Source organism: Triturus cristatus, chromosome 5_1 (assembly GCF_964204655.1).
Source record: "Triturus cristatus chromosome 5_1, aTriCri1.1, whole genome shotgun sequence".
Classification (NCBI taxonomy): Eukaryota; Metazoa; Chordata; class Amphibia; order Caudata; family Salamandridae; genus Triturus; species Triturus cristatus.
In genome coordinates, this window is record NC_140587.1 from 50,956,313 (window position 1) to 50,981,716 (window position 25,404).

The 25,404-nt window shown below is 46.6% G+C and overlaps 1 protein-coding gene across 1 annotated transcript in view; it reads left to right on the forward strand.

Annotated features, from left to right (window-relative positions):
- The window catches only part of MAPK15 (mitogen-activated protein kinase 15), a 254,034-nt gene that overhangs the window by 101,637 nt on the left and 126,993 nt on the right, over positions 1-25,404 (forward strand). Inside the window, exons 7-9 of the mRNA XM_085604390.1 lie at positions 5,126-5,289; positions 9,392-9,531; positions 23,895-23,952. Of these exons, the coding sequence (XP_085460516.1) occupies positions 5,126-5,289; positions 9,392-9,531; positions 23,895-23,952 (362 nt within the window). The remainder of the gene's footprint in view (positions 1-5,125; positions 5,290-9,391; positions 9,532-23,894; positions 23,953-25,404) is intronic.

Genomic DNA, 25,404 nt, shown 5'->3' on the forward strand with positions numbered 1-25,404 from the left:
AAAGGAACTGAGAATCTGCATGGTTATACGTAAAGACATTCTTCATCTATTGAGTTACAGACACTAAATGCCATCATTTCAAAGTTGCACATTTCCATAACCTCACTCACCAAAAATGCCAAAAATATGTAAGATCCAGTGTCTCGCCACCATTACCAGTTCAAAGTCCACCTCTTTTACCTCAAGTCTGCCCCTGTATTTTTGCACAATGACTGGCTTTTGTGGTTTTATATTTGAGAAGGAAAGGTGACCACGCTTTTCCCTACTTCACCAACTGTCTAGTGAAAGCCGCGTTTTGCCAAGCAGTCACAAAATCGGCCAATGGATGTCTGCGGCTTATATAAACCATAGAACTTACCTTCAACAGGGATAATTCGTCCCTCCATCAATGCATAATATTCACATTTCTTGGTTCAGAGAGAATGACCTCTCCAACAGGGTGTTAAGAAGATAGTTCATTTCAGTTCACCTGTTCAAATCCCTATTAGGGATGGTGTCTACCTGCATCCACTGATCAAACAGCAAGGGGTCACCAGGTATCTGCTTTGGAGTCCAGATGCCAAGCAAAACTTATAGATACGCTAATGCTAGAGTCATATGACCCTATGTTACAATACTCAAACTATAAGAATTAAGAATTAGTTCAAGGGGGAATATTAGTGAGAATTTGTAGACGACCCTCAAAAGTATGAATAGATCCAGAGAATTTTACCGGCACAGCATTTATTTTGAGCAGAATTCCATTTTTGTTGCCAAACACACTCTTGACTCAGCAGGGAGCTGGAGACTTCTGGTTTTCTAGTAGACCTAGTCAAGGCAATATGGTGGTTGTTGTGTTACATTGAAAGGCATTCATTCAATGAGATTTAAATAACGATTTCACAATGCCTCTTAACTGCTCATTAGCAATTGTGTGTTTATGTGAATTGTAATGTTATAATTCATGCTTTACTAGGTTGTAGGGACACCTTATTCAGTGCCGGCTGGTGATGTGGTGAGACACAAATTCATGCACCGAAGTGCCGCCCCCTTTCTGAAGAGAGGTCCAGCATCATAGAGGAGGGGTTCTCACAGAGAAATGTAGAAGAAGTGTCAGGGTAAAAAACAGGTAGAACGCAATAGATGGTGGCAGGAAAAGGGTGAGGATGGCACTTGGATAAAGAATAAGGAAAATGGCGCTGTTTGTAAATCTTCCCAAAAGCCCTGATTATTTACAGTGCTATCAACGCTAAGAGGAGCAGTTCGAATGTCGCTGCCTATTTTTAGAGCTCTGGTCTAAAATGTCCCTGCACCACTGTTAGACCTGTCAGCCCTTTGGGTGGTCCCTCCTCATCATTATTTATTTTGTCCCACTTTTGCCTCAAACCCTGTTTGAATTTTTCCTTTTTGGGAACCACCAGACTTTTTAGTGTTGCTGCAGATTCAGGGAGCCATTTTAGCTACCCCTGAAACTTCTGTCTGAGGGCCTGGAGCACAAAATGGTGGCCACCTGTGACATCACCAGCATCCACTGGAACCTGCTAGCACCTTCCAGAACATTCCAGAACCCTGTGACAGTTGGAGGCGGTTTAGAATGGTGGGAAGCTAAGACAGAGAGTTGGCAGTTGGAGCTGGCAGTTGGCACCTGACTGGTGAAGAGTGAGCAGCAGAAACCTGAAGGAGGAAGGAGTGAGGCAGCAGGGGTGGAAACTTGTGCCTGGAGTGGGGTCCATAAACCCACCCTTGATACTAGTCCCTACTGACTGAGCCCAGCCTGGAGCCCTGTGTGGGAAGAAGTCAGAAACACCATCCTAAGGACCTGGACAGCAGGAACAGGCCTTAGAAACAGAGAACAGCAAGATCCTGACCTGAACACTGGTTTCCCTGGAGTCCGACGTCGAGTAGCCTGAGACCTGGAGCCCGAGGTGGAGAAGCGGCGCTGACTGGAAAAGCAGACGTCGTACCCGGAGCCGCCAGAGGTCGAGAGAGGGCGCCGTCAGAGGTCGTGAGGAGTACCAGAGGTCGAGGAGGAAGTCACCCGAGGTCGAGTGAGCGGCGTCATCGGAGGAGTGAAGTCCGCCCTCCGGAGTCGTCGGAGACCGAGGTGAGGTGTACCGGAGGTCGGGAGTGAGGATCGCACTCCGGAGTCGCCGGAACCTGTGAGAATCGTGCCGGAGGTCGGGAGTGAGGATCGCACTCCGGAGCCGCCGGAAGTCGACATCGAGTCAAGGCCGGCCGACGTCATCGAAGTTGAGGTCGCCATCGGACCGGAGCCGCCCGAAGTCGACATCGAGTAAAGACTGCCCGACGCCATCGAATCGGAGGTCGAGATCGAACCGAGGCCGCCGACATCGGAACCGGAACCGCCTACCGGCGTCGTCAAGAACTGACATTGTGCCGAGGCCGCCGACATCGAACCGGAACCACCTCACGGCGTCGACACGACTCCAGCGGCGTCGGAGCATCAGAAAAAGGGCAGTAAGTGGAGTAGAGAGCGCCTAAGGCCCTGTGGAGACCTGAGAGACTGCTCTAAGGGGCTAGGGAGGTGCTGGAACCAACCTGGAACTGGGACTAATCTAGAGAGGTTGTGTGGAGAGAGAGAGCCAGGTCTCTGGTATTCCCCCCTTGATCTACCTCAGTTTAGGCCTCAGCCTTGTCCAAGCCAGGGAGTAGACACCCCCAAGCCTTCCACATCCCCACAAGCTGTGCCTGGGCCAAATCAGCCCTTAGGAATTCAAAAGTGAACTGATTCTATGAGTGTCACTGTCAGCTTTTAAGTATTTATTAGGGGCACTGTATTTATTGTATTTAACCTATTTATTGCTTCACTGTATTTATTGGTCCACAGTATTTATTGATGCACAATATTGATTGGTTTACAGTATTTATTGCCTCAGAATATTTAATTGCCTGTATGTAGTGCATTTATATTTATGTCTTCATTATTTATGATCACCCCTATTGATTGAATCATTAAGCCAGTATTTATTTGACCTGCACTATTTAAAGTTTGTATATTGTGATTGTTATTTATTTATCCAATCAGCAACTAAGAGAAAAAGAAGATAAAGAAAGATATTTTCATAATTTTTACGGTGTAGAGTCGTTTTTGGAACGGATGCACGCATGGTTATTGTTTGGGTATGTCGTATGCTTAGCACGGAGCCTGATTCCTGACCACTCGAGCCAAGCTACCACAGTGTGTCCGGAAGACCACCACCACCCTTTCAGAGTGGGAGTGTGGTTTTCCAACAACCACGATACATGGATGCGCACCAAACGATCTGTGCTAACTGAAGTTCACAGATGATACAGTGCACATACCGAATGACAGAGGCCCTCAGACAGCACTGCCAGTGCCCCTTCTAATGCAGGGGGGTTGAGGCACTGTGCACATTACACCCGAAGGGCAAAACTGGGGTGGTCACTAATTAAGCTCACAACGCCAATTAGAGCTGGCCCTTGCTTGGAGTGCACCCTGGGCAGAAATTAGTTTGGTGCCTTCCTTGCAGCCAGTTAATAAAATGATACAGCAGGGTGCCCATTTTTTGATCGCATGTCAGTTACACATCAAAGCAGTGATTGGCCTTATTATTCAATCATGTTAGTGCCCAGTTTTTGGTGGTTTAGAGGAGGGCTATGTTGGTGCATGGCAGCAGAGGTGGTGAGGGCAAATGGGAGGGGTTTAATGGGGTGTGAAACGTCATCAGATTCAGTTTTGCTGGCTATGAATGAGGCATTTACTACAGGAGCTAGGCAAATATTAGCTGCAAACCCAGTGTTCATTTGATGATGTGAAAATGAAAGCTGCTTTGCCCTTGTGGCCTGTCTCTTCGGCTAAACAGAACTGCGGACCCCCCCTCAGCGCCTTGAGACCCTCACGGATGAGTAGCGCGCTTACAATTTCCTGATTGATTGATTTATTGATTGTGGACTGAGGAAACATATTTTGGTGGGGTTAACATTCCTAGCACAAGTACCATAGTTTGTGGTGGCCACGGACACATTCATGAACTCCTAGGCAAGCGCATTTGCAAGATCTGGAAATTAGTTGAAAATGAGCACCTTTTTCATAGCAATGAACTGAAAGCTGTACCATTAGGTCGATAGTCATTTTTCCCAAGGGTCCGAGGCTGCTCGATAATTGTGCGCACAGGCAGTATGACTGCAATGTACTATATTATCAAGAAATCCCGATCATTATCAATGCACACTCAAAACCTTTGGGAGTGGTTAGGTCACCATCCGATCACACCGACAGCAAAGCATGTGTCGGTCACCAAGAACCAGTGGGCAGGTACTCACAGCACAACAACCATGAGCAGAAGCTGTACAAGCAACAGTTAAACAACCTTTTTGATCATTAGGCCAATCAAATCTTGCATCGGTTTTCAACCAGTCATGCCAATTTTACGCATCTGGTATGCACAACAGGGTTCATAGGGGAATGACTTTTCAATAGTATGGTCAGGAATCTTTGCCTGTGCTTTGCCTCCAAAACCCATGGTTCCAAAGGTCCTAAACAAGATGAAAAGTGAACCATGTCACATGATACTGATATCCCCGAAATGGCAAAGGCAATATCGATTCGCAGATCTACTTCTCCAATCAGACTATTGACTCTCCCCACATCTGGATTCTAAATCTTTTAACTTATTGGCTTGTCTTCTGAGGATTGTAGCGAGATTCTGGGTAACGTCAGAGTCGAGACATCATAAAAAAAACTAACAAAATAAAGCAGAAAGTGTTTTTTATGATGTTTGGGTAATAATTTTCAGCCTATCTCGATCTCCATTATTTTCTATGGGAGAGTGTTGCAGTACCAGTGGTTGGCCATGTGTAGTGGTGGACCTACTCCAAAATGTAAGTTACTACAAAAGTGTAGTTTGTAAATGCCAATAAAACAGTAAACTTACTCAAAAGTGCAGTGTCTGAATCACGCACAAGGTCGTCATTAACAATGTAGGTAATTGTGCTTCTAATATTAGTTTCAGGCTGGATATAATGGTTGTGTAATCCGTGCCAACAAATGATTGACTGTGAGTGATGTCTTCTGTCTCCAATCCCCATCTTGCAACCAGTCTGTATGTTTCTAAAAGTCGCCAGTGTATGTCTCTTTTTATTATGTGTTCTGCATCTCTTCCAGCCTTCTAACATTCTTTTGGACACGGATTGCTTTGTAAAGCTGTGTGATTTTGGGCTTGCTCGTTCTCTCTATCAAATTCAAGAAGATCAAGGCAATCCTGCCCTTACGGAATATGTTGCAACGCGTTGGTACCGAGCCCCTGAAATTCTTCTAGCGTCTCACAGGTAAGGTGAGAGCTGTTGGTTAGATTGCTAGAAAACTTAGTAACTAGTATAGGGTTTGGGTTAATGAAGGACTGGGATTAACATTGAGCAATGAAATATATATATACGTCTTGAGGGGAGCGAGGATTAATTACGTTTTTGGAAGGCTTTTGCACAAGTGGTTTTGTGGTATTAAATTGTTAGGAAAGAGCTTTCTGAAAGGTCGTATTTGGGAATGAAGGCTAGCTGTAAGAATGTAACCATCCGATCAAGCTGTCCTGCTCCTTGGAGGGTTTAGTATGAGGCATCACTCTCATTTTAGAGATCACTCTGACTGAGCAGACTCCTAGAAAGGTTTAGTGCTAGTGGTTCGGCTGCTGGGAGGGTTTAGTTTGCGGGATCAGGACTATGCAAGGGTTTAGTCCAAGGGCACAAGCTGCTGGTAGTTTTTTCTTGTGAGTGAACAGGTTGCTATGTTAGTTTAGTGTAAGGGAATTGTCTGCTGGGAGGGTTAAGTGTGAGTAATCCGACTCCTGGAAAGGTTTAGTGCTAGTGGTTTGGCTGCTGGAAGGATTTAGCTTCAGGATCGGCTCTTGTGAGGGTTCAGTCCAAGGGTTCAAGCTGCTGGGATTGTTTTTTCTTGTGAGTAAACAGGTTGCTGTGATAGATTAGTGTAAAGGAACAGGCTACTGGACAGTTTGTGTAGGTGATCAAACTATGGGGAAGGTTTATGTATGGTGAAAAGGCTACTCAGAGTATTTAGTGCTAGAAATATGACTGGACTTCTGCCCATTTTGAACATTACTTTATCAGGACTCCAAATGCAGTGTTCATGGGAGTATTTCATTCCCTGTATTTAGTGTGTTAAAAAATTACTCCCATTTCTGGGTGGAGTATATTTCTTTTTTAAAAACATTTTTCTTGGCATTTGTTAGAATGACATAAACAACACGACCATACATCCCAACAGATCATAAACAATTGATTACATTCCATCACACAACCTCTTCATGTATCCCTCCTCCCCCTCTCTCATCTAAGGGACATCATCTAACTTGACATTTCCATTCCTTGTTCTTGTACCAATGGGGGAAGTGCAGATATTGCCTCAATGTACATTCCATTTCCCCCATATCTTGTCCCACTTTTTGGGGCATCCCCTGTTTACGTAAACCGCTCGTTCAGCCAGCATGCACCAGTCAACGTCTTGTTCCCATTCGATTATCGTTGGTGGCCCAGAGACCCCCCCCTCCCCTCCCCCCCCCCCCCCCCCATCTGCGGGCAATGTTACGCCTGGCCAGTATAAAGGCGGCCCAGAGCTGCTCCATGCGGGTAAGATCCGTGGCATCCCATATATTCAGTAGGCATGTTTTGGGAGATAGTACTATAGCAGTCCCGCAGACTTCTCCAACCACCCCATTAAAAATTACAAATTGTTAATTCGTTTTCGATATGTGAGTAAGATTGATTTACTGTCCATGGGATCTGCTAGTAATCTATCTTCGAGTGGGGTAGCCTCTGGGATCTAATCTATACCTTTAGTTGCCTCAAGTAAGGGATGTCGCATGTGTAGGTATCGAAAGGTCTCGCCGATTGCTAGTTTATACTCATTTTGTAATAAGGTGAAAGTCAGTATTTTGCCCTTTTTTTTTTTTATAAAATATCCGACCTGTGATATACCAATGGTGTCCCATTTGTCAAAGTCTCTACAATTGCTTAGGTTGCCTAGTTTTTCTGCATGCCATAGGGGCATCATGCACGTCAGTTTGTTGCCCCATCCGAGTTTTATAGAGGTGGCGTGCCATATAGCAACTGTTAGCGCAGTGGGACTGGTGAGCTGCTGTCTGTTTAGCTTAGTATAAAGAGCTTCTCTGTACCCACCCCGGCCCATCAGCCATTTGTCCATCCTGCATGCTTGGTCCTGCTGCTCACCATTTACCCATATTTTTATGATTTAGAGGTGGGCCGCCCAATAGTAACTATGGATATCTGGTAGGGCAATTCGACCGTCGTACCACCCACGCACCAGCTTGGGCCCTGCAATACGTGGCGGCTTCCCATCCCACAGCAAGTTCCTAACCTCCTCCTCGATTTGATTTAAAATAGGAGTCAGCGACTCTATATGGAGTGTTTTGCAGCGCATATAGGAGTCGGGCAAGGCCATCATTTTATATAGTGCTGCACGTCCCAGTTATGAAACCGGGAGCGTCTGCCAATGACGAACATCACTTTGAAGTTGAATCAGGGGGCCCAATAGATTCAGTTCATGAAAAAGTATTGGGTCGGCAGTTACATATATACCTAGCTATCGGAACCCATCCTCAGCGATCGTAATTTCACAGTTTGCTGGGAGGGTCGGCGCCGGCCCGTGGAGCATGTATAGAACTGATTTTGACCAATTTATAATATGAAGGTGGAATATATTAAATTTTAAATATAAACGTGATAAAACTATACTGAGCTTCGCACACATTCTGGCTTGCGTTCTGTGCTGCACATATTGTCACTGTGGTGTGCAGTGCACCGTATGGCACTTCTTCTATGATGTACTACAGATTGGTGTGTACTTTGCTACAAAATGCTGAAATGCACACTATAAGCAAGCAAGGCCAGATGAGTGGTGAGTTAAGGAATGATCTGATATACCTATTGAACAAAGTGGAGGAACTTCATTTACATTAGTTTGATTGACCTATACGTTTGCAAACACGTCATGCCTGACCGTGACTTTCATCAGACACAATAACTGAATTCTCACCTGAAAACTAGTTGCCCAGCATTGAATCTCTGCCAGGTTCACATGCTTGAAATACTCCCTATTGACATGCTGGAAATCCTTGGTAGAAAATGTCAAAATGACAGTGAAAGCTTTAAACATTAAATAAATTCTGTGCAGCTTTTTTGCATTATTGTATAATTTGGCAGAAATTTAATGGGATGGAGGTTCTGAGCCCCTCTTCTTGTGTCGAGTGAAAGGAGAGTCCCTAGATCTTTGATCTTTCTGAAGAAAATTCACTTCATGATCTACTCAAAACTGAGGAAATACCTGCACTATGTGTAAACTTTCCAGCAAGACAGAGAGGCCCCTCTTTAAGCACTGTAAAGCCTCTGGTGATAAGACCATTTTTACAGATGACCATCAAATGCACTAAATCTTTCTGCCCCCTATCACACGAGCGGTACATTTTCAAGAATGTGAAATTTACAAGACCTGTCTGCAAATCCTGAGGGGCAGACAAAGAAGAGCCTTCACCTACAGGGGACATCATGAAAAGCACCATGTGCATTTGGAGACTTGTAGTTTGCGATGACCTCATAGCTCCGTTTCATATTCTGCCCTCTGCATTCACTGTGGCTCCCTCAAAGCCTTAGAAACCTCTCTCCCTCAATGTCAGCCTCGTTGATAAGAATCCACGAGGCCATCAGTCTTATCAAGTGCAACATTGGTGAAGGCCGGCTTGTCCACTAAAGTCCTGCTTACAATCCTAAATCTAGATAAAATCACTTGTCTGACACTCATGTCAGTGTTTTTTTTTAACAATCTTTATGGGTCTTTTCATAGGATCTTACATCTCCTTGCATATCATGAAAACTTAACAGACCTGCTACGTTACATCAATTATTGAATCCTTTAATCTGTAGGCAATTGTATTACCAGTTAGATAGACATGTTACATAACGCTATTCTCGACCCCTTGTGACTATTGATGCGCCCAATTTGGAGGATCCTTCTGTTTTTTTGATCAACTTAGTCTGCCAACTATAGATCATCCATCGACACTCATGTCATTGATGGCATATTTGTTCATGAAGAAAACATTAACACCTTTTGAGGGCCAAATGCACACCCACCTCTCTTCCATGTCTTTCATTTCTGCTTTTCATTTATTGTCCTAAGTTACCGCTTTGCTTCATTATTCCATCTTGCTCTCTTCACATATTCTACGAGAATAGATATTAGGTTACCAGTGTTTCATGAATGAGATGCTTTTTTTGTGTGTTTTTTTGCTACAATTCCTCTTACTTTCCTTCTCTTGTGCTTGCATCTGCCTTCCTCTGTTTCTTCTTTTTCCTTCTTCCTTAACCTCTTCCCTTCAATGCTGACATCTCTTTTTCTCTACAGATATACTAAGGGGGTGGACATGTGGAGTGTCGGCTGTATCCTGGCAGAGATGCTTCTAGGAAAACCCCTTTTTCCTGGAACATCAACAATTAACCAGATTGAACGAATTATGAGTGTTATCCCTGCACCATCCCCAGAAGGTAAGATTGTCTGCGGAGTCTGCATTCCAGCAGAAGAGCGGATTGGGAAAACATATTTGATGGAATTTGTGGAAAAATGTGGTGGGATAATTAACCTATTTAGATGTGGTGTCCTGGATGTTCAGCGAAGGTTGACTAAGAGGACCCCTTTGTTATCTGATCAGTAAATCACCTTGCATCTTTGTCGAAATAGAAAGGCAATGATAAGGCTGCAAGCAGCAAAGATAGTAGCAATGTTGAGAAGGTCAGGCAGAGAAGCAGCATGCACGGTTACATTCTGCATGGAGGCCACCCTCTGTAACTGGCCACTCTCATCGTTAAGACAGTATTGGCGGCATCTTGCAGGCATGTACCTAGCGGAGATATTTGTGGGGTGACTACATGAACTACAACAAACGTGTTCTAACAACACTAGACCATTGACACTACCTCAGGGAATATATGCTGCCATTACCTCCCTTTCTAATTCTCAATTAATGAGGAACCTAGTCACATATTGGGACCGAGTGATCTTGAAGGATGAAGTTACCTTTATACAGACGTTTACTCTTATACCATAGACTCTTTCTTTCCCAGTATCAGCGCACACCTGTAGAAACCTCCAGAGCGATCATCGAAAAAAACACCCTCTGCCAGTTTCTTTACTGACAAAAGCACCTTAATAACGTCGTTCATACACCCTGAAAAGTATGCTGCATATGGCGCATGCATGATATTTACCGGATCACAAAGCTCTGAATTGACCATTTTGGAAGCAGTTCCCAGCCTTGCTGTTTAGTAGCAGGGTTCACCCATAATTTCTAATCGGTAAGAGTCTACAGAATACTGGCTTAGGGTGGCACTCAGAGGTCCATCAGTGTACACTGTTACTATCCTGCATCGATTCACCCCAAATACAGAAATATCCTGTGTTTCATAGTAAACCGGCATCCTTGTCTATTTATTAATTTACCGAGTTTTGTGTAGCGTGAACTTGACCCGAAGGTATCTTAGCGCTTCACAGAGTTGGCATAGCAGCAATTATATGTTACATTTGGAGTAAATTTAGATACATAGTGACAGTATGTAAACGACGTACACATAACACATTATGTTGACAGTACAGTTTTGAGGTAGATACAAAATATATATATATAGCGCTTTACAACATTAGCACTGCAGCACATGCACAAGATACATGTGGAGTAAATAAAAATACATAATAACTATAAATTAAGGAAATTTAATACAGGAAGTAGTATAGATGGACGATGTAGATTCTGAGGTAGCTAAGGCAGGGTGTTGTGAAGGTGGGGAGAGTAGAGGCACAGTTTCCCTCGAGGTATAGATGCTCAGATTTATGTAGAGGGTACAGGGTGGGAGCTAACAGACCAGTCAGATTATTTAAGGGGGAGGGTTTAGATATTTGTTGAAGAGAAGAAGTTTCAGTTTCTTCTTGATTGTCATATAACTCCTGAGGCAGGGAGTTCCAGATTCTGGGAGCGTTCCCGGAGAAGGAGCGAGTGCGGGATTTCTCTTTCTTAACGAAAGTCCAGAAGGTCTGTATTGAGTTTCAAAGAAAGTGTTTACTTTCAATCAGGTAACTCTTACGAGATTGGAGTTTTAAAGTCAGACAAAACGTTTCGTTCTCACTAGGAGAACTTCATCAGTTCTCCAACAGGGACCTGACACCGTTGACTTTAAGATTTGTGTTTAGGCAGACTCTGGCCTAGGGACATCCCTTTTGTTTCCAGTGTGATTGCCTGGAATACTTACCTCACCCATCGCTTGCAGTATCTCATTCTATTATAGACCTTTGAAACCGGCCATACCTGGTTCCCTTTCAACCTACACTGTGCCCACCAGACCCATGTGGAACACAACCCCGTGTAGCAACTTACATCTTTTACAGAAACTCGCCTAATGAGCCCTGATGAAGTTCTCCTGGTAAGAACGAAAGGTGTTGGCTGACTTTAAAACTCCAATCTCGAAAGAGTCCACTGATTGAAAATAAAGACTCTCTTTAAAACTCAATACTGACCTTCTGGACTTCGTTACTTGGCGCACGCCCGACCCCTGCTTTGCTTAGGATCTGCTCCACAGAGGCACCACTTGACGGCTGATGCCAGGGCTTGCTGCGCAAGGGCATCTGATACATTTGAAACTAGCGTGAGGTGCAGAAACATCAGTCCGCCGTTAAAGATTCTCTGTTTGTTTTTGGCATTGTGAGTTATGCTGCCAGTTTTGAATATAGCTCCAGCCTCAATTGGTAACCAATATAGCTCCAGCCTCAATTGGTAACCAGTTGAGTTTCTTGAGAGTGGGAGTGATGTGGTCGAAGCGACTCTCTCCTGATAGTAGTCTAGCTGCTGCGTGGAGTGTGGCTTTCAAAGGGGTTAGGTGTGTTTTGGGACTCTCGTAATCATTGCATTACCATAGTCTAGCTTAGGAAGGACTAAGGATTGCACCACTGTCTTTGGGTCTTCAATGGGGATGAAGGGTTTCAGTTTTTTAAGGTGTTTTAGCGTGTAGAAGGCACTTTTAGCAGAGATATTAATATGCTTTTTCATGTCAGGTGTCTGTCAAGGGTAATCACTAGGGATTTAACAGAGTTAGAGATGAATAGTTTGCAGTTTAATGCAAGGAGGTTGTCGAGCCAGATATCTGCGGGAAATTATTTTTCTTTGCGTTAGATGAAAAGGAGTTCAGTTTTGTTGGGGTTGAGCTTAGGATGGTTGCTGGTCAGCCAGGATTGAACTGTGGAGAGAGACTCCTTGTGAGACTGGCGTTGTTTTTGAGGTCATCTTTTTAGTTTGATTAACTGTGAGCGTTGGTTCAGGAAAGAAGCAAACAATTGAAGGACTGTTCCATTGATGCCTGCATGCTAAGAGGGTGTTTAGGCGGATGTTGTGGTGGACAGAATCAAAGGCAGCCGAGAGGTCCAGGAGTACTAGGAGACAGGCCTGGCCATCATCCAGAGATCTGTGTAGGTCGTCTGTGATGTCTCTGTACTGCGCCCTTTCCTGAACCCAGTTTGGAAGGTGCTGTGCAGGTTGTATTTTTCAATGTGGTTGCCCAGTTGTGCAAGCACACATTTTTCAATGGTTTTGGCAAGTAAATATAAATCCGTATTTCTTAAGTAGAGGGAGGTTGGTTTTAGGTCTGTAGTTAAGGTTGTTCTGGTCAGCATCTGGTTTTCTGATGAGCGGGGTGACTTGGCTGAGTTTGAGGGGGGCCAGCATGGAGCTGCTTGTTAGGGAGGAGTTAATGTTTTTGGTCCATATAGGAGAAATTATGTGACTGAGATTTTTATCAAGCGCCGCCGGGAGAGGGTCGGAGATGTGCAATGCCAGCTTCATGCTAGCGAGTAATTTGAGGACTTTTTCTTCAGGGATGTGGTTGAATTTAGTCAAGGTTACATCATTTTTCAATTGCAAGGGGTTGTGGTTGGTGACCTGTGTTGCTGAGATAGCCATCATTTGAAGGTAGGGCTTTGGGTGGACCCTTTTCACAAGGGGGGGGCATCCTTGGTGCAGGGTGGGGAGGTGGATGTCTCAAGAGAGAATTCGATGTTAGATGTTTTTTCACAGTAAAACATTGTGAATTATTTGCAGTGCTTAAAGTCATTAATTGAGTGCTGGGGGAAAGAATATGTTTGCTGTTTGATGTTGAAGAGATCTTTGGGTCCGTTCAAGTCAAGTTGATCTCAGAAAAAGGAGGTTTTTTCTCTGAAGATGTGTTTTCCGTATTGTAGGTGTTCAGTCCTGGAGGATTAAGAGAGTAGTTAATGAGGGCTGCTGTTTCCAATTTCTTTCAGCCATTCGAAGTTGCCACCTCTCATTGTTAAAGGCTTTATTGAACCAGGATCTGGCGGAGATGCTTCTTGAGTTTCAGAGGGGCGACTGCTTCAACGAGTTCTGCCATATTTCTGTTGTAGTGGTCAGTAAGGTCATCGGGGGAGGAGAGGTCAGGTAGGGATTGGATTTGGGATCTGACTAATGCTTCTAACTCTGTTTGGGGAATTTGATGTACGTTACTCACCTTGTGCTTGGCACGGCTAGATTGGGGGTAGCCCTTTGGTTGGATGGTATTGAGATAAAAAATAATTAGATAGTGATCAGTCTAGTCAGATGGTAGTATAGAGTGGAGGGATAGGGTGTTATGTTTAGAGATGATTGCATCATTAGTCAAGCCCTTACTGTGAATTTGTTTATTGATTGCAGTATTGGGTAAGGTCGTTCGCTTCCAGGATGGTGGATAGGACTTGTACTGTAGGATCTTCAGCAATATTCTGATGGATACTTCTGCCTGTGGATTCCTCACCTTAAGAATACCCCCTGCGCCAGCATTCCGTGGGAAATTCTTTCCTAGCTCTCCCACGTCACAATAGAACGGCTCCGTTCGCAACACCGTATGATGTCATCAAAACCATAAGAGGACCTCGTCAGCGTGCTGACGTCAGTTCTCTTTTTTCCACGCCGTCGACGCTGAACGGTTTTCCTTAGGGCTCTCCATTTTCTTTGAGGAAAACTTTGTATCTCTTGTTTGTTTGCTGATGGCGTCTTCCAGGAAGACCGGATTTAAACCCTGCAGAGAGTGTGGCGGGCATATGTCAATCACGGACCCGCATGAAGTTTGCCTCTGTTGTTTATCTTCGGATCATGACGTCGAGGAGTGTCGAAGCAACAGGAAGATGAATACTAAGGCCATTAAGGAGCGTGAGGCTAAGTTGTTCATGGCCAAAGCCAAAAAGGAGAAGAGCGGTCATAAGAGGGCGAAGTCTTCGTCATCCCCTACATTGAAGTCGAGGAAGCATAAGAAGTCCAAGAGGAGGCATGGCTCTTGACACCATTCTTCGAAGGCCAGGGCCTTGAGGTCGATATCGCCGACTCCGGCTGAACGGCCTCGAAGGAAGGACTTTGTTTCACCATCTCCTTCTCCTCAGGTGACGCCGGTTCCATCTTCGGCTGCTGTATCTCCGGCTTCGAAAAGGCTCTTCGCAACATGAAGACTCACCAGCTCCAGTGATATCTCCGGTGCATAGAGAGTCATCTCCAGCCCGAGTGCCTTCTCCGGTGCGGGCGCGGTTCCCGGCTCCGCAGCCACCAGCTCGACCTCAGGAAGGTACGGATCCATATCCTGCTTTTCCTGCCCCTAGTTCAGACTCTTCGTATTTCCTTAATGCGATGTTTGGCATGTTTGCCAGGGCCTATGCTCCATCCGGTGCGCCTTCGGGCCCCGTGGGTCCTTGTCCTTTAACCTGGGTGTTCCTCAATTTTATCCTCAGGCACCCTTTATGCCTTTCTTGCCGTCGACTCTGGCTTGGCATTTCCCAGCGCCGAGGTCTTCCACTCCGGCTCCACGGACTCCTTCGGCTGCTGATTCGACGCCGCCTCGAGTTCGATCGGCGTCGAGGTTCGAGGCCGATGCTCCTCCGTCGACGCCATTGATGGCTTCACCGATGTCGCATGTGGTGCTGCCGACGCCGATTCCTAAGCAGCGCTCTAGGAGAGAGGCGCAGCGGATCCTTGAAGAGGAGGAGTATGCACAGAATCAGGAGGAAGGGGAGATTGTTAATACTTCTTCATCTTCTACTGAACCGTTGCTTCCCTTTACGGATGCTTTGACGGAGCCAATATTGGTGGTGTGGCAGAAGCCTTTGTCTGCTCCTGCTGTTTCTCGCTCCCTCGCTAGGAGGTACAGGCCAGCTCCTGGTGATCCGGCTTTTTTATCCTCATCCTATGCCGGAAAGTCTTGTTGTCCAGGCTTCTTGTTCGAAGCAGTCTTCTGGTTCTTTCCCTACCGTTCTCGGTGATAGGGATTCTAAAAAGATGGAGCAGGCGGCAAAGAAGGTGTTCTCTTCTTCGAGTATGGCTCTTAAATCCACTAATGCTACCTGTCTTCTCAGAAGATATATTCATGCTTTAATGGACTCAGTCATACAGCTAGCTCCTAAGTTGCCTGAGGAGGATCAGGCTAATTTCATGGAATTCGTTTCTGATTCGCAGGCTGCTGCATGTCAGGTGATTCAATCAGGTCTGGACACTGCTGACGCTGTAGCTCGTGTGATGGGATCTTCTGTGGCTGCAAGGAGGCAGGCTTGGCTTCATTCGTCTGGTTTCTCACCGGATGTTCAGGCGACTTTGCTGGATTTGCCCTTTGATGGCTCAAAAGTCTTTGGTTCAAAGGCGGACTCGGCCTTAGAGCGTTTTAAGGACAGCAGGGATACTGCAAGGGCTCTAGGTCTACAGGTGCAGTCCAGAGTGTACAGCTACAAGCGTTATCGTGGATTTGGGATATCGGCTTCCTTTCGTGGCCATCAGCAATCTCAGCAGGGCAAGCAACAGCAGAACCCCTTGTATAAGTTATACAGAGGGAGGAATAAAAGAGGCCTCAGGGGTGCAGCTCAGCAACAATCCTCCTCCTCTTCCTCCCCTCCCGCCACTGTTGGTACATCAGGAAAGCAGTTCTAGATCCATCATCTTAGAACATGTTGGTCCGGTAGAGGGTCGGGTGTCCCATTTTCTGCAAGAGTGGAGACTGATCACGTCAGATCGTTGGGTCTTGAATCTTGTAGAGAATGGGTACGCCCTTCCCTTTTTGGAGTTTCCTCCTCCTTACCCTCCTCGCCAGGGTTGGTGCTAAGGGAACCACTTACTGCTTTTACAGCAGGAGGTTCTTACCTTGCTTCAGAAAGGTGCGATAGAGGTGGTTCCAGAGCAGGAAAGGGGTCAGGGTTGCTACTCCCGGTATTTCCTGATCCCCAAAAAGGACGGTCGCTTAAGGCCAATCCTGGACCTCAGGGTTTTGAACCTTTACCTCAGACAGGAGAAGTTCAAAATGTTGACCTTGGCTCAGGTTCTCATTGCGCTGCAACAGGAAGACTGGATGGTGTCCATTGATCTACAGGATGCGTATTTTCATCTTCCCATCCTGAAGTCGCATCTGAAGTATCTCCGGTTCACGGTAGGGTCGCAATATTATTAGTTTGCGGTTCTTCCGTTCGGTCTTACTTGCACACCTCGAGTCTTTACAAAGGTGATGGCGGTGATAGCGGCTCATCTCAGAAGGTCAGGGGTTCCTGTTTTCCCCTACCTGGACGACTGGCTGTTGAAAGCAGAGTCTCCAGAGTTGGTTTCGTGCCACTTGCAGATGACAGCTCATCTGTTATTCAGTTTTTCGATAAATGTACCCAAATCTCACCTGGTGCCTTCTCAGCGCAGCCTGTTCATAGGGGCGATACTGGACACTTCTGTGTGTCGAGCATACCCGCCTCCGCAGAGGATTCTCGATATACAGGAAATGATTCCTTTGTTTCACGATGGAGGGGTTGTTCCAGTCCTGAAGGTTCTTCGCCTGCTCGGTCTATTCGCTTCCTGCATTCTGTTAGTCAACCATGCACGCTGGCACATGAGGGAACTCCAGTGGTGCCTCCGCAGGCAGTGGTATCAGCACAACGGAGATCGCGGGGAGAAGGTCAAGATCTCCAGATAAGCTGTGGCGGAGCTGATTTAGTGGAGTGTGCAGGGCAACCTTTCTCAAGGAAAGCACTTTCAGCCTCCTCCACCGGTGGCCACAGTGATCACGGATGCCTCCACTCTAGGGTGGGATGCTCATCTTGGGGATCTGGAGGTCAAAGGTCTTTGGTCTCCAGAGGAAAAGTTGCTTCATATCAACCTGCTGGAATTGCAGGTGATTCGTTTGGCACTAAAGGCCTTCCTCCCTTCCCTTCGCGGTCAGTTGGTTCAGGTCCTGACAGACAACACTACCGCGATGTCGTATATCAACAAACAGGGAGGTGTCGGGTCCTTTCGTCTCGGTCGAGAGGCTCTGCGGCTCTGGTCCTGGGCTCAGAACCATCGGATTTGTGTGTTTGCAAATCATCTGGCCGGTGTGCTGAATGTTCATGCGGACAGTCTCTGTTGGCGTTACTCGACCGATCACGAGTGGCGGCTTCATCCGGAGGTGGTCCGTCGCATCTTTCAGATGTAGGGGTCTCCTCGGTTGGACCTGTTTGCCACTCACAAGAACGCGCACTGCCCGTTGTTCTGCAGTCTCCAGTATCCGATGCAGGGAGCGCTGGGGGACGCGTTTCAATTGGATAGGATCTCACAACTCCTTTACGCATTTCCTCCCATACACTTGATTCCTCTGGTTCTGAGGAAGATTCGCCAAGACCGGGCCTAAGTCATATTGATTGCCCCGGATTGGCCAAGAAGGGGGTGGTACACAGATCTACTTCACCTCTCATCGCACCCTCCGCTCCGTCTCCCTCTCAGGGCAGACCTCCTCTCGCAGTCGCAGGGGCAGGTTCTACACCCCCACCTTCAGAGCCTGCATCTTCATGCCTGGAGGTTGAAGGGGGCAACCTGAGTTTCTTCTCTCTCCCACTGGATATAGTGGATGTTATTTTATCGTCCAGGCGACACTCCACTAAGTCTGTTTACTCTTCCAGATGGTCCAGATTTGTTAAGTGGTGCGGAGAGAGAGACATTGACCCTTTGAAGGCCCGTTTGTCTAATATTCTGGAATTTTCACTTTCTTTGGCGCAACAAGGTTGTGCTGTAGCCACTGTTAAGGGCTACTTGTCGGACTTGTCTGCTTTTCTATGTTTGCTGGACAAGCCGTCTTTATTTAAGTCCCCCATTCTCATGAGGTTCATTAAGGGCCTTACAAATAAATTCCCTCCCACTCCTTTCATTATGCCTCAATGGGACTTGAATCTCGTTCTTACCTTTTTAATGGGTTCTCCGTTTGAGCCTCTTCATACTTGCCCGTTGAGGCTTCTTTCTTTTAAAATGGTTTTCTTGTTTGCCATTACCTCGACTAGGAGGTAAGTGAGCTTCAGGCTCTTAGTTCGAAACCTCCTTTCTTGACTATTCATGCGGATACGTTGGTTTTAAGGACCAGGGCTGCTTTCCTTCCCAAGGTGGTTACCCCTTTTCATTTGGGACAATCCATTACTTTACCTACCTTCTATCCTCCTCCTTACCCTTCCAAGGAGGAGGAGAGACTGCATCATTTGACCCTAAGAGAGCTGTCAGCTCTTACTTGGATCGGAGAAGAGATCTGAGGCTGGACGATCAGCTCTTTGTGGGCTACGTTGGGCGTATGAAAGGCAAGGCTGTGCACAAGCGGACACTCTCCAGGTGGATCATCTTGTGCATCAAGATTTGCTACGCCTTGGCCAAGAAGGACCCTCCTGAAGGTATCAGAGCTCATTCCACCAGAGCTAAGTCTACTTCTTCTGCTTTGGCTAGAGGTGTTCCTGTTGTTGACATTTGTAAGGCAGCAACGTGGGCCTCCCTCCACACATGTGTGAAGCATCGCTGCTTGGACTCTGAGGTTAGGAGGGATGGCCATTTTCTTGTTCTGTTTTGCAAGATTTTTTGGTCTAGTCAGATGGATACCCTCCTCCAGGAGAGGTACGGATTTGGGAATTTATTCATAAGGTGAGGAATCCACAGATAGAAGTATCCATCAGAAGAAGTTACTTACATTCGGTAACGCTTTTTCTGGTGGATACAGTATCTGCCTGTGGATTCCTCACTGTCCTACCCGCCTCCCCGTTGTCCACCTTTTTCTACCAAAAAATGTTTCATTTTAATATGTCTTAATCATGTTGATATTTTAATAATGAGAAATGCTTATTCAGTTGCTATTTCTCTGTCTTTATTGATTATGTATTTGGGAATGTATATATGTGTATATATTTGGTATGCTATGTTTACATTTGAAAATGTGTCGGTCCGCCCGTTTGCCTCGGTGGCACGGAAAATATGGGTGGAACTGATGTCCGCACGCCGACGAGGTCCTCTTATGGCTCCGATGACATCATATGGTGTCGCGAGCGGTGCCGTGCTATTGTGACGTCCTCGTCGATGTGGGAGAGCTAGGAAAGAATTACCCGCAGAATGCTGGTGCAGGGGGTATTCATAAGGTGAGGAATCCACAGGCAGATACTGTATCCACCAGAAAAAGCGTTACCGAAGGTAAGTAACTTGTTCTTCAGGTGCAGGTTTAGGTCTCCTAGTATGATGTCTATGCTGCCTTTTAGGGTATTTTGCAATATTAGGTCTGTTAAGTCTTTAAGGAATTGTGGGTTATCACCGGAAGGGTGATAGATGACATGAAGTTTGATGCGGTTGGGGCCTTTAGGAGAGAGCTGAACTCCTAAGTATTCAAAGGTAGGGTATTTAGTAGTGCAGAGGAGAGTTACGCAAAGATCCTTTTTGTGTATGATGGCTATTCCACCACCCCTACGATCCTTGCAGTCGCCACAAATTAGTGAGAAGCCTGGTGGATTAAGGATGTCGATGTAAAGGGATGAGTGGTCATTTAGCCATGTTTTAGTTAGAAAGCAGATGTCAATATTGTATCATAAGATAATTTCAGCTATTTCAGTGGCATGCTTGACTGCTGATTGACAGTTTAGTAGCATGCAGCAAAGCGTAGGCAATGATCTTGGATCAGGCTGACTGCGTTGGATGGTAGTTAGTTGGGCGGGCGACCTGGGATTGCGAGTGGTATTCAGGGTCCTATTCGTGCCAAGGATGACTGGGATCTTGGGGTGGCAGGGTTGGCTGGGGTCATTGTCATAAGTGTTGCTCAGCATTTCTGCTTCCCACTCCGACATTCCAGTCGTGGTGCGTCTAGGTTTGAGGTGGTGATGAATGTACGGGATGGTTTGGCTAGGGGTGAGGGACGGGGAGACAGAGTGAGTGTTAGTGGCAGGATTGGTGTTCACCATAGAGGCGTGGGTTTGGGGCAGGATGTGGCTAATCTTTGCATCCATTTGTAGTGGCAAACTTTCTTCCAGAATAGTGTTGATTTTGTGTTCTAAAGGGGCTATTATAGGTCTGTAGTGGGAAGGGGAGCATGCTGGAGCTCGCCGGAGTCTGGGGTGGAGGCTAAGGTAGAATTCAGCCTGCTGAGGCTGATGGACTGATAGGATACAGGTGCGATAGATGGCTTGAGCTGGGCAGTGAAAGTGTGCCATGGAGAGGGGGTAAGTAACTCTGGTAGTGAAACTGTAGCGTCAGAGCGTCTGGTAATGGAGGCTCTGGAGGGGGTGGAGGTGGATATAGTGCAAAGGGTATTGGAAGTATAAGGGCCAACGAGTAGAGGTTTGGGTGCATGTATTGGTTCTCTGGGAGAGGGTGAGAGGGGTTGGTTCTCTGGGAAAGGGAGGAGGGGTGGGAGTGGGACCGGATGGCATGGAGGCGTAGAGAAGTGGTGATCAAAGATGGTTAGGTTTGGTCAGAGGCTTGGACTAGGATGTTCCCAATTCTGTGAATGGTTATGGACAATTCTCCAATAAAGTTCTGGGATGTGGATATAGTGCGTTTAGTTCCATAAGGGACGTTGGTAGTATTACTTACGCAAAGGTGTTGTGGGAATTCTCTCTCCAATTGGCAGGTTTCTTCTTGAAGAAGATGAAGTCAGTTTTTAGGCCTCAGTGTGCTGGACTGTAGAAATTATCTGTTATTAGTGTCTCTGGGTGTTCTCTGAGGATTTTGTGCTCGAAATATTTTGTGGCATTTTTCGGAGAGGTTTGAGGAAATTTGATGCTGTATGAGTTGGGGCCATACCTTTCCATGATAGTGTTGCGGAGGGACATTGGTGTGTGGTCCTACTGAAGTATTGGTCATTTAGGGCCCTTCCTGGGGGATTGGATCTTGCCAGTTGCAGCCGTGGGTCATTCAGTGGAGGAGAGGGGTGCACATCTTAGGAAGAGTAGGCCGCCAGTGATGGAGTGTGGTGAAGGGACGTCGTCAAGAAGATTTGGTGGAAAAGCTGTGAGGTAAAGCGGGCCTTGAATGCAGAGGAGCACTGGTGAGCCTGCTCAATTTCTCGAGTTCCTAGTTGTCACAGTCTCTATGAGCTTGTGGTTGTGGAGGAGTTTGTAGGCCAGTTTGCTGAACAGGCCTACGCAATTCGAGGGTGTGTGTATATATATATATATATATATATATATATTATATATATATATATATATATATATATATTATACATGCACAGCATGGATAAGGTATCAGAGTTGTAGGATAAGTAAAACTTACAGTTTAGGTTATAGATAACAGCATATGCACAGCAAACTAATATTGGTGTACGGTAGGCAAAATCATCTTATAAGCATATTTACTAGTATGTGCAAAGAAACACAATAAACGATCAAGATAATGTTATAGGAGTATGATGCCAAGTTCTGACGTTACTATGTTGAAGCATCGAACCAATATTGGCGTAAGGTAGGCATGATAGTCTTATACCCAGAAACCGGTCCTAGGATGCTTGATTCCGGTCCAGGGAAGAGGTGGCTCTGGCAGTTCGGGCTGGACTGTACCCATGAGGCACAGGGTCAAGACTGATTTGCATATGGCCCTGTCTGAACTTGGTTGGCGTGGTGAGCAAAATAACGATGGATTAAACCCAGATCTGTGACTGGGGGTGAATGTTTTGCCAATGTGCAACATTCCGTCCATCATCTTGTGTGTTTTGATGATCGTCTTATAAGCATGTGTGACAGTATGTGCATAGAAACACAATAAACACGCCAGATTATATTGTAGGGGTACCGTGCCAAGTTCTGACGTAAATATGTTCAAGCATTGAATTATTCTTGTTTAGCATAAGAAAGGCAAGAAATCACTTCCAGGCCATAAGGTAGTAGTGAGGGCATAGAAACTAGTGATTGATCAAAATATTACTGAGGAAGTAGCCCAAATACATTGCAACTGAAGAGGTAGCTCAAGCAGTAAACAAACTAGTGATTGGTAGAAATCCTACTGAAGAAGTAGACCAAAACACATTTCATTTGGAGAAGTAGCCCAAAAACAGCTTCCAACTGAGGAATTACCCCCAACTAGATGCCTACTGATGAGGTGGCCCAATCCTTCTTAATGAGAAACAGCCTAAAATGAAATGGTGAAATCAAACAAAAAAATCCTTATTTTAGGGAAGTAGTGCAGGAGTTAAAGGGCATCTCTAACCACACCAAGCTGTACCCCTATTCCTGTGGAGCAGGCCTTAAGTTGTGACAGGTATGCACAGACTGTGGGGGCCAGCTGTGTGAGCCGCCATGTTGCCAGAGAGTCCTGACCCAGATGGATTAGCAAACAAGAACTCAGAGGGTATGTTGCTCTTGTACTCATCCCTCCTTCCCTGCAGAAAACACTCCGACGCTGTGTTCCGGCCACTGTCCTAGAGAGTTGGGAACCAGTTGGGGTGATTTCCCGATGCTCGCTGGCAGCTCAGGCGGTCATCACCCTCTGCTCGTGCCGACCCAGTGCATTGGTTTTTAACCCCCGGACAGCAGTCGATGACTAAGGGGCTATCTAGTGTAGCAGTGTGCTTGAGGTGAAGTCAGGGGGACCGCCGGAAGGAAACGGGCTGGAAGAGGATGATCAGTGACAAACGAGGGCTCTCCACATCGAAAGTCAGCTGCAGCAGCGCCTTGCTCGGCAGGATGGGGGGCCCTCGTAGCAGAGGTCGGATCGTGCTTGGCAGGAGAGGGGGCTCATATTAACAATGAGTGTTCGTAGAATCATCCGGTGCAGCGGAAAACCTGATGTGAGGTAGGGAGGGCCACCTCACGGAAGGAAGGGGTATGCTGCAGGGGAGAACTCCGTGAAAGCCGGAGCTCGCCACATCGATAGTCCTCTGTGGCAGCGCCGTGACGTGCGCGCTCAGTGGGAGCAGGGGCTCATCTCAGTGGCCGCCAGCCTAGAGTTTTCCGATTGCAGCCACTGAATAGGTGGGTCTGGGTACAGGGCAGAAACTCTCGTCTCCAAGACTCGTTATCCTCCCAGTCGTGGCAGTCTCTCAGACAGTGGCTTCTGTCCAGGTATCGCCCTGAGGCTCCTGGCACTGGACCAGGAGGATACGAGCGGGATTCAGGCACTGGAAAAATAAAGCAACTTCCCTCTGGTTCTTCTCTTGTTCATAGAGAGGTGGGACTCGATGGCTGGGGCTTTAAGTAGGATTTAAGCCGATTGTAGTCCTTTGCCCCGGGAGCCTCCGGATGCATCCCTTAGATTTCAGGACCACATTTTAGTGTTGGTCTAATAGTTCTCATTTTCCGTCCCATACCGGTTTCATTATAAGTCTTTTCCTTTTTTCTAATGTTTTCAGAAGTATTGAGGGAGGGACTGTGACCCCCCCCCCCCCTCCCCCCCCCCCCCATATATTAGGACTCAGTGTGACGCTAGTAGAACATAGAATTGGTAGGTGTGGTGCACCCTTAGTTATGACTATAGAGGACAGAAGTTCTAGTTGTTCTGTTGTATAAATAAAGGCTTTCTACTTCTGGCTTTGTTGTCTTTCGAGCACAGCCTCCTTAGTTTCTCTTTGGTCTTACTGGTCCCCTCCACTTTTTATTTCAGATATCTTAGCTGTAAAATCAGATTATGGGGCCTCTGTCATCAGCCGTATGAGCTCCCGGTAAGTGAATCGCTGAGTTGTTGACATGGTTGACACCCATTCTCATAATTTCTTCTGTCATATTCAGTTTCTTCTTCTTATTCTACTACCTTTTGCTGACCCCCCTGCTCTAATATTGATCCTTTCCACAACCCCACCTTTCTCCAGCATTGGATCTTTCATAGATTCACATGCTTGAATTATTCCCCAACATCCTGCTCTGGACCCTCGGTATTCCGTGTTGACATAGCACGATTTCAAATTAACAGTTGACACTCAAAACCAATCGAAAACACTCTCAGATCATAGATAACCCATCCTCTTCATTTTATGGTCCAAAGTCTAGCAAATCAGGTGGCTGGAGCTTAGGGTGCAACTGTCCTCTACGGTTCCAACTGTTAGAATGCCTCTTACATTGGCAAACTCCAGATGACTGGTAAGATCTAGTGAAAATTATCTTAAGAGAAGGAGAAGCAACATTATCTGCCCTCCTACAAGCATCACTGGATGCGTATAACACCGAATTCCATCAGATGGCAACAGCAGCCTTCTTGAGGTTGCGTTGAGAATGTTGGAAATGCCATTCAAAGATCAACATTTCTATGGCAAACATATAGATGACACCTTCCAAGTCATAAAAACAGTCACAGACATGGCATGATTGCTAGTTGTGCTACAAAAGAGGCATCAGTGCAGCCCCAGAGGGTCATTCCAGCCAGGATCCTAAACATCATTTCATCCCTACAGGCAGGGATACTGTCTCGGCCTCAGAGATGGCCGACAAGAGGAAGATAGCAGCCTGGTAAAAAATTACAAAAGATCACTGGATTTTGAACATAGTAGAGAACGGCCACATGTTAAAATGTGCTTCAAAGCTATCAACGACGGGGCGTGGCCTAGCAGACGAAGATGGCGGTCGCACATTGAATGTGCTCCAAGACCCCTCCGCTATCCGTAGTTATCTGCCTGCTCCCCTGGACATCTAGGGCGATGGACTGTTACCCCCACGTTGCCACTTACCTGGTGTTAGTCCTGGGACCGAGATCTCGGGCCCGGTGCTCCTGGTGACTGTCGGACAATCCGGCCGGCGCCTGCAGCGAAGATGGCAGCCGTTCCTCCTCTCCCGCTACAGCCTGTAATTGGAGCCTGAGCTGTCGCAGCGGCATTGAGCTGTGCCTCACCTACCTTCCTTCGCTTGCTGGACACTCTGGCCCCGGAGCCCGCGCTCTACCCTCCGTTTGCTCACAGGCAGCCATGGCCAGAGACAAAGTACCCAAGATGCCCGCCACCCAAACAAAGATTGATCGCTTCACCGCCGAGGCTGGGGCCACGGGTGGACCCGCGGACAAGGACCCTCTGGCTGCAACATACCTCTCTACCATCCTCCAGGCGATCTATATGTCTCAGTCCTCGATTGAGGGGAAGATCGCGGAGGTCCGCGTGGACATGACCCTGATCCGGCAAGACCTCCGT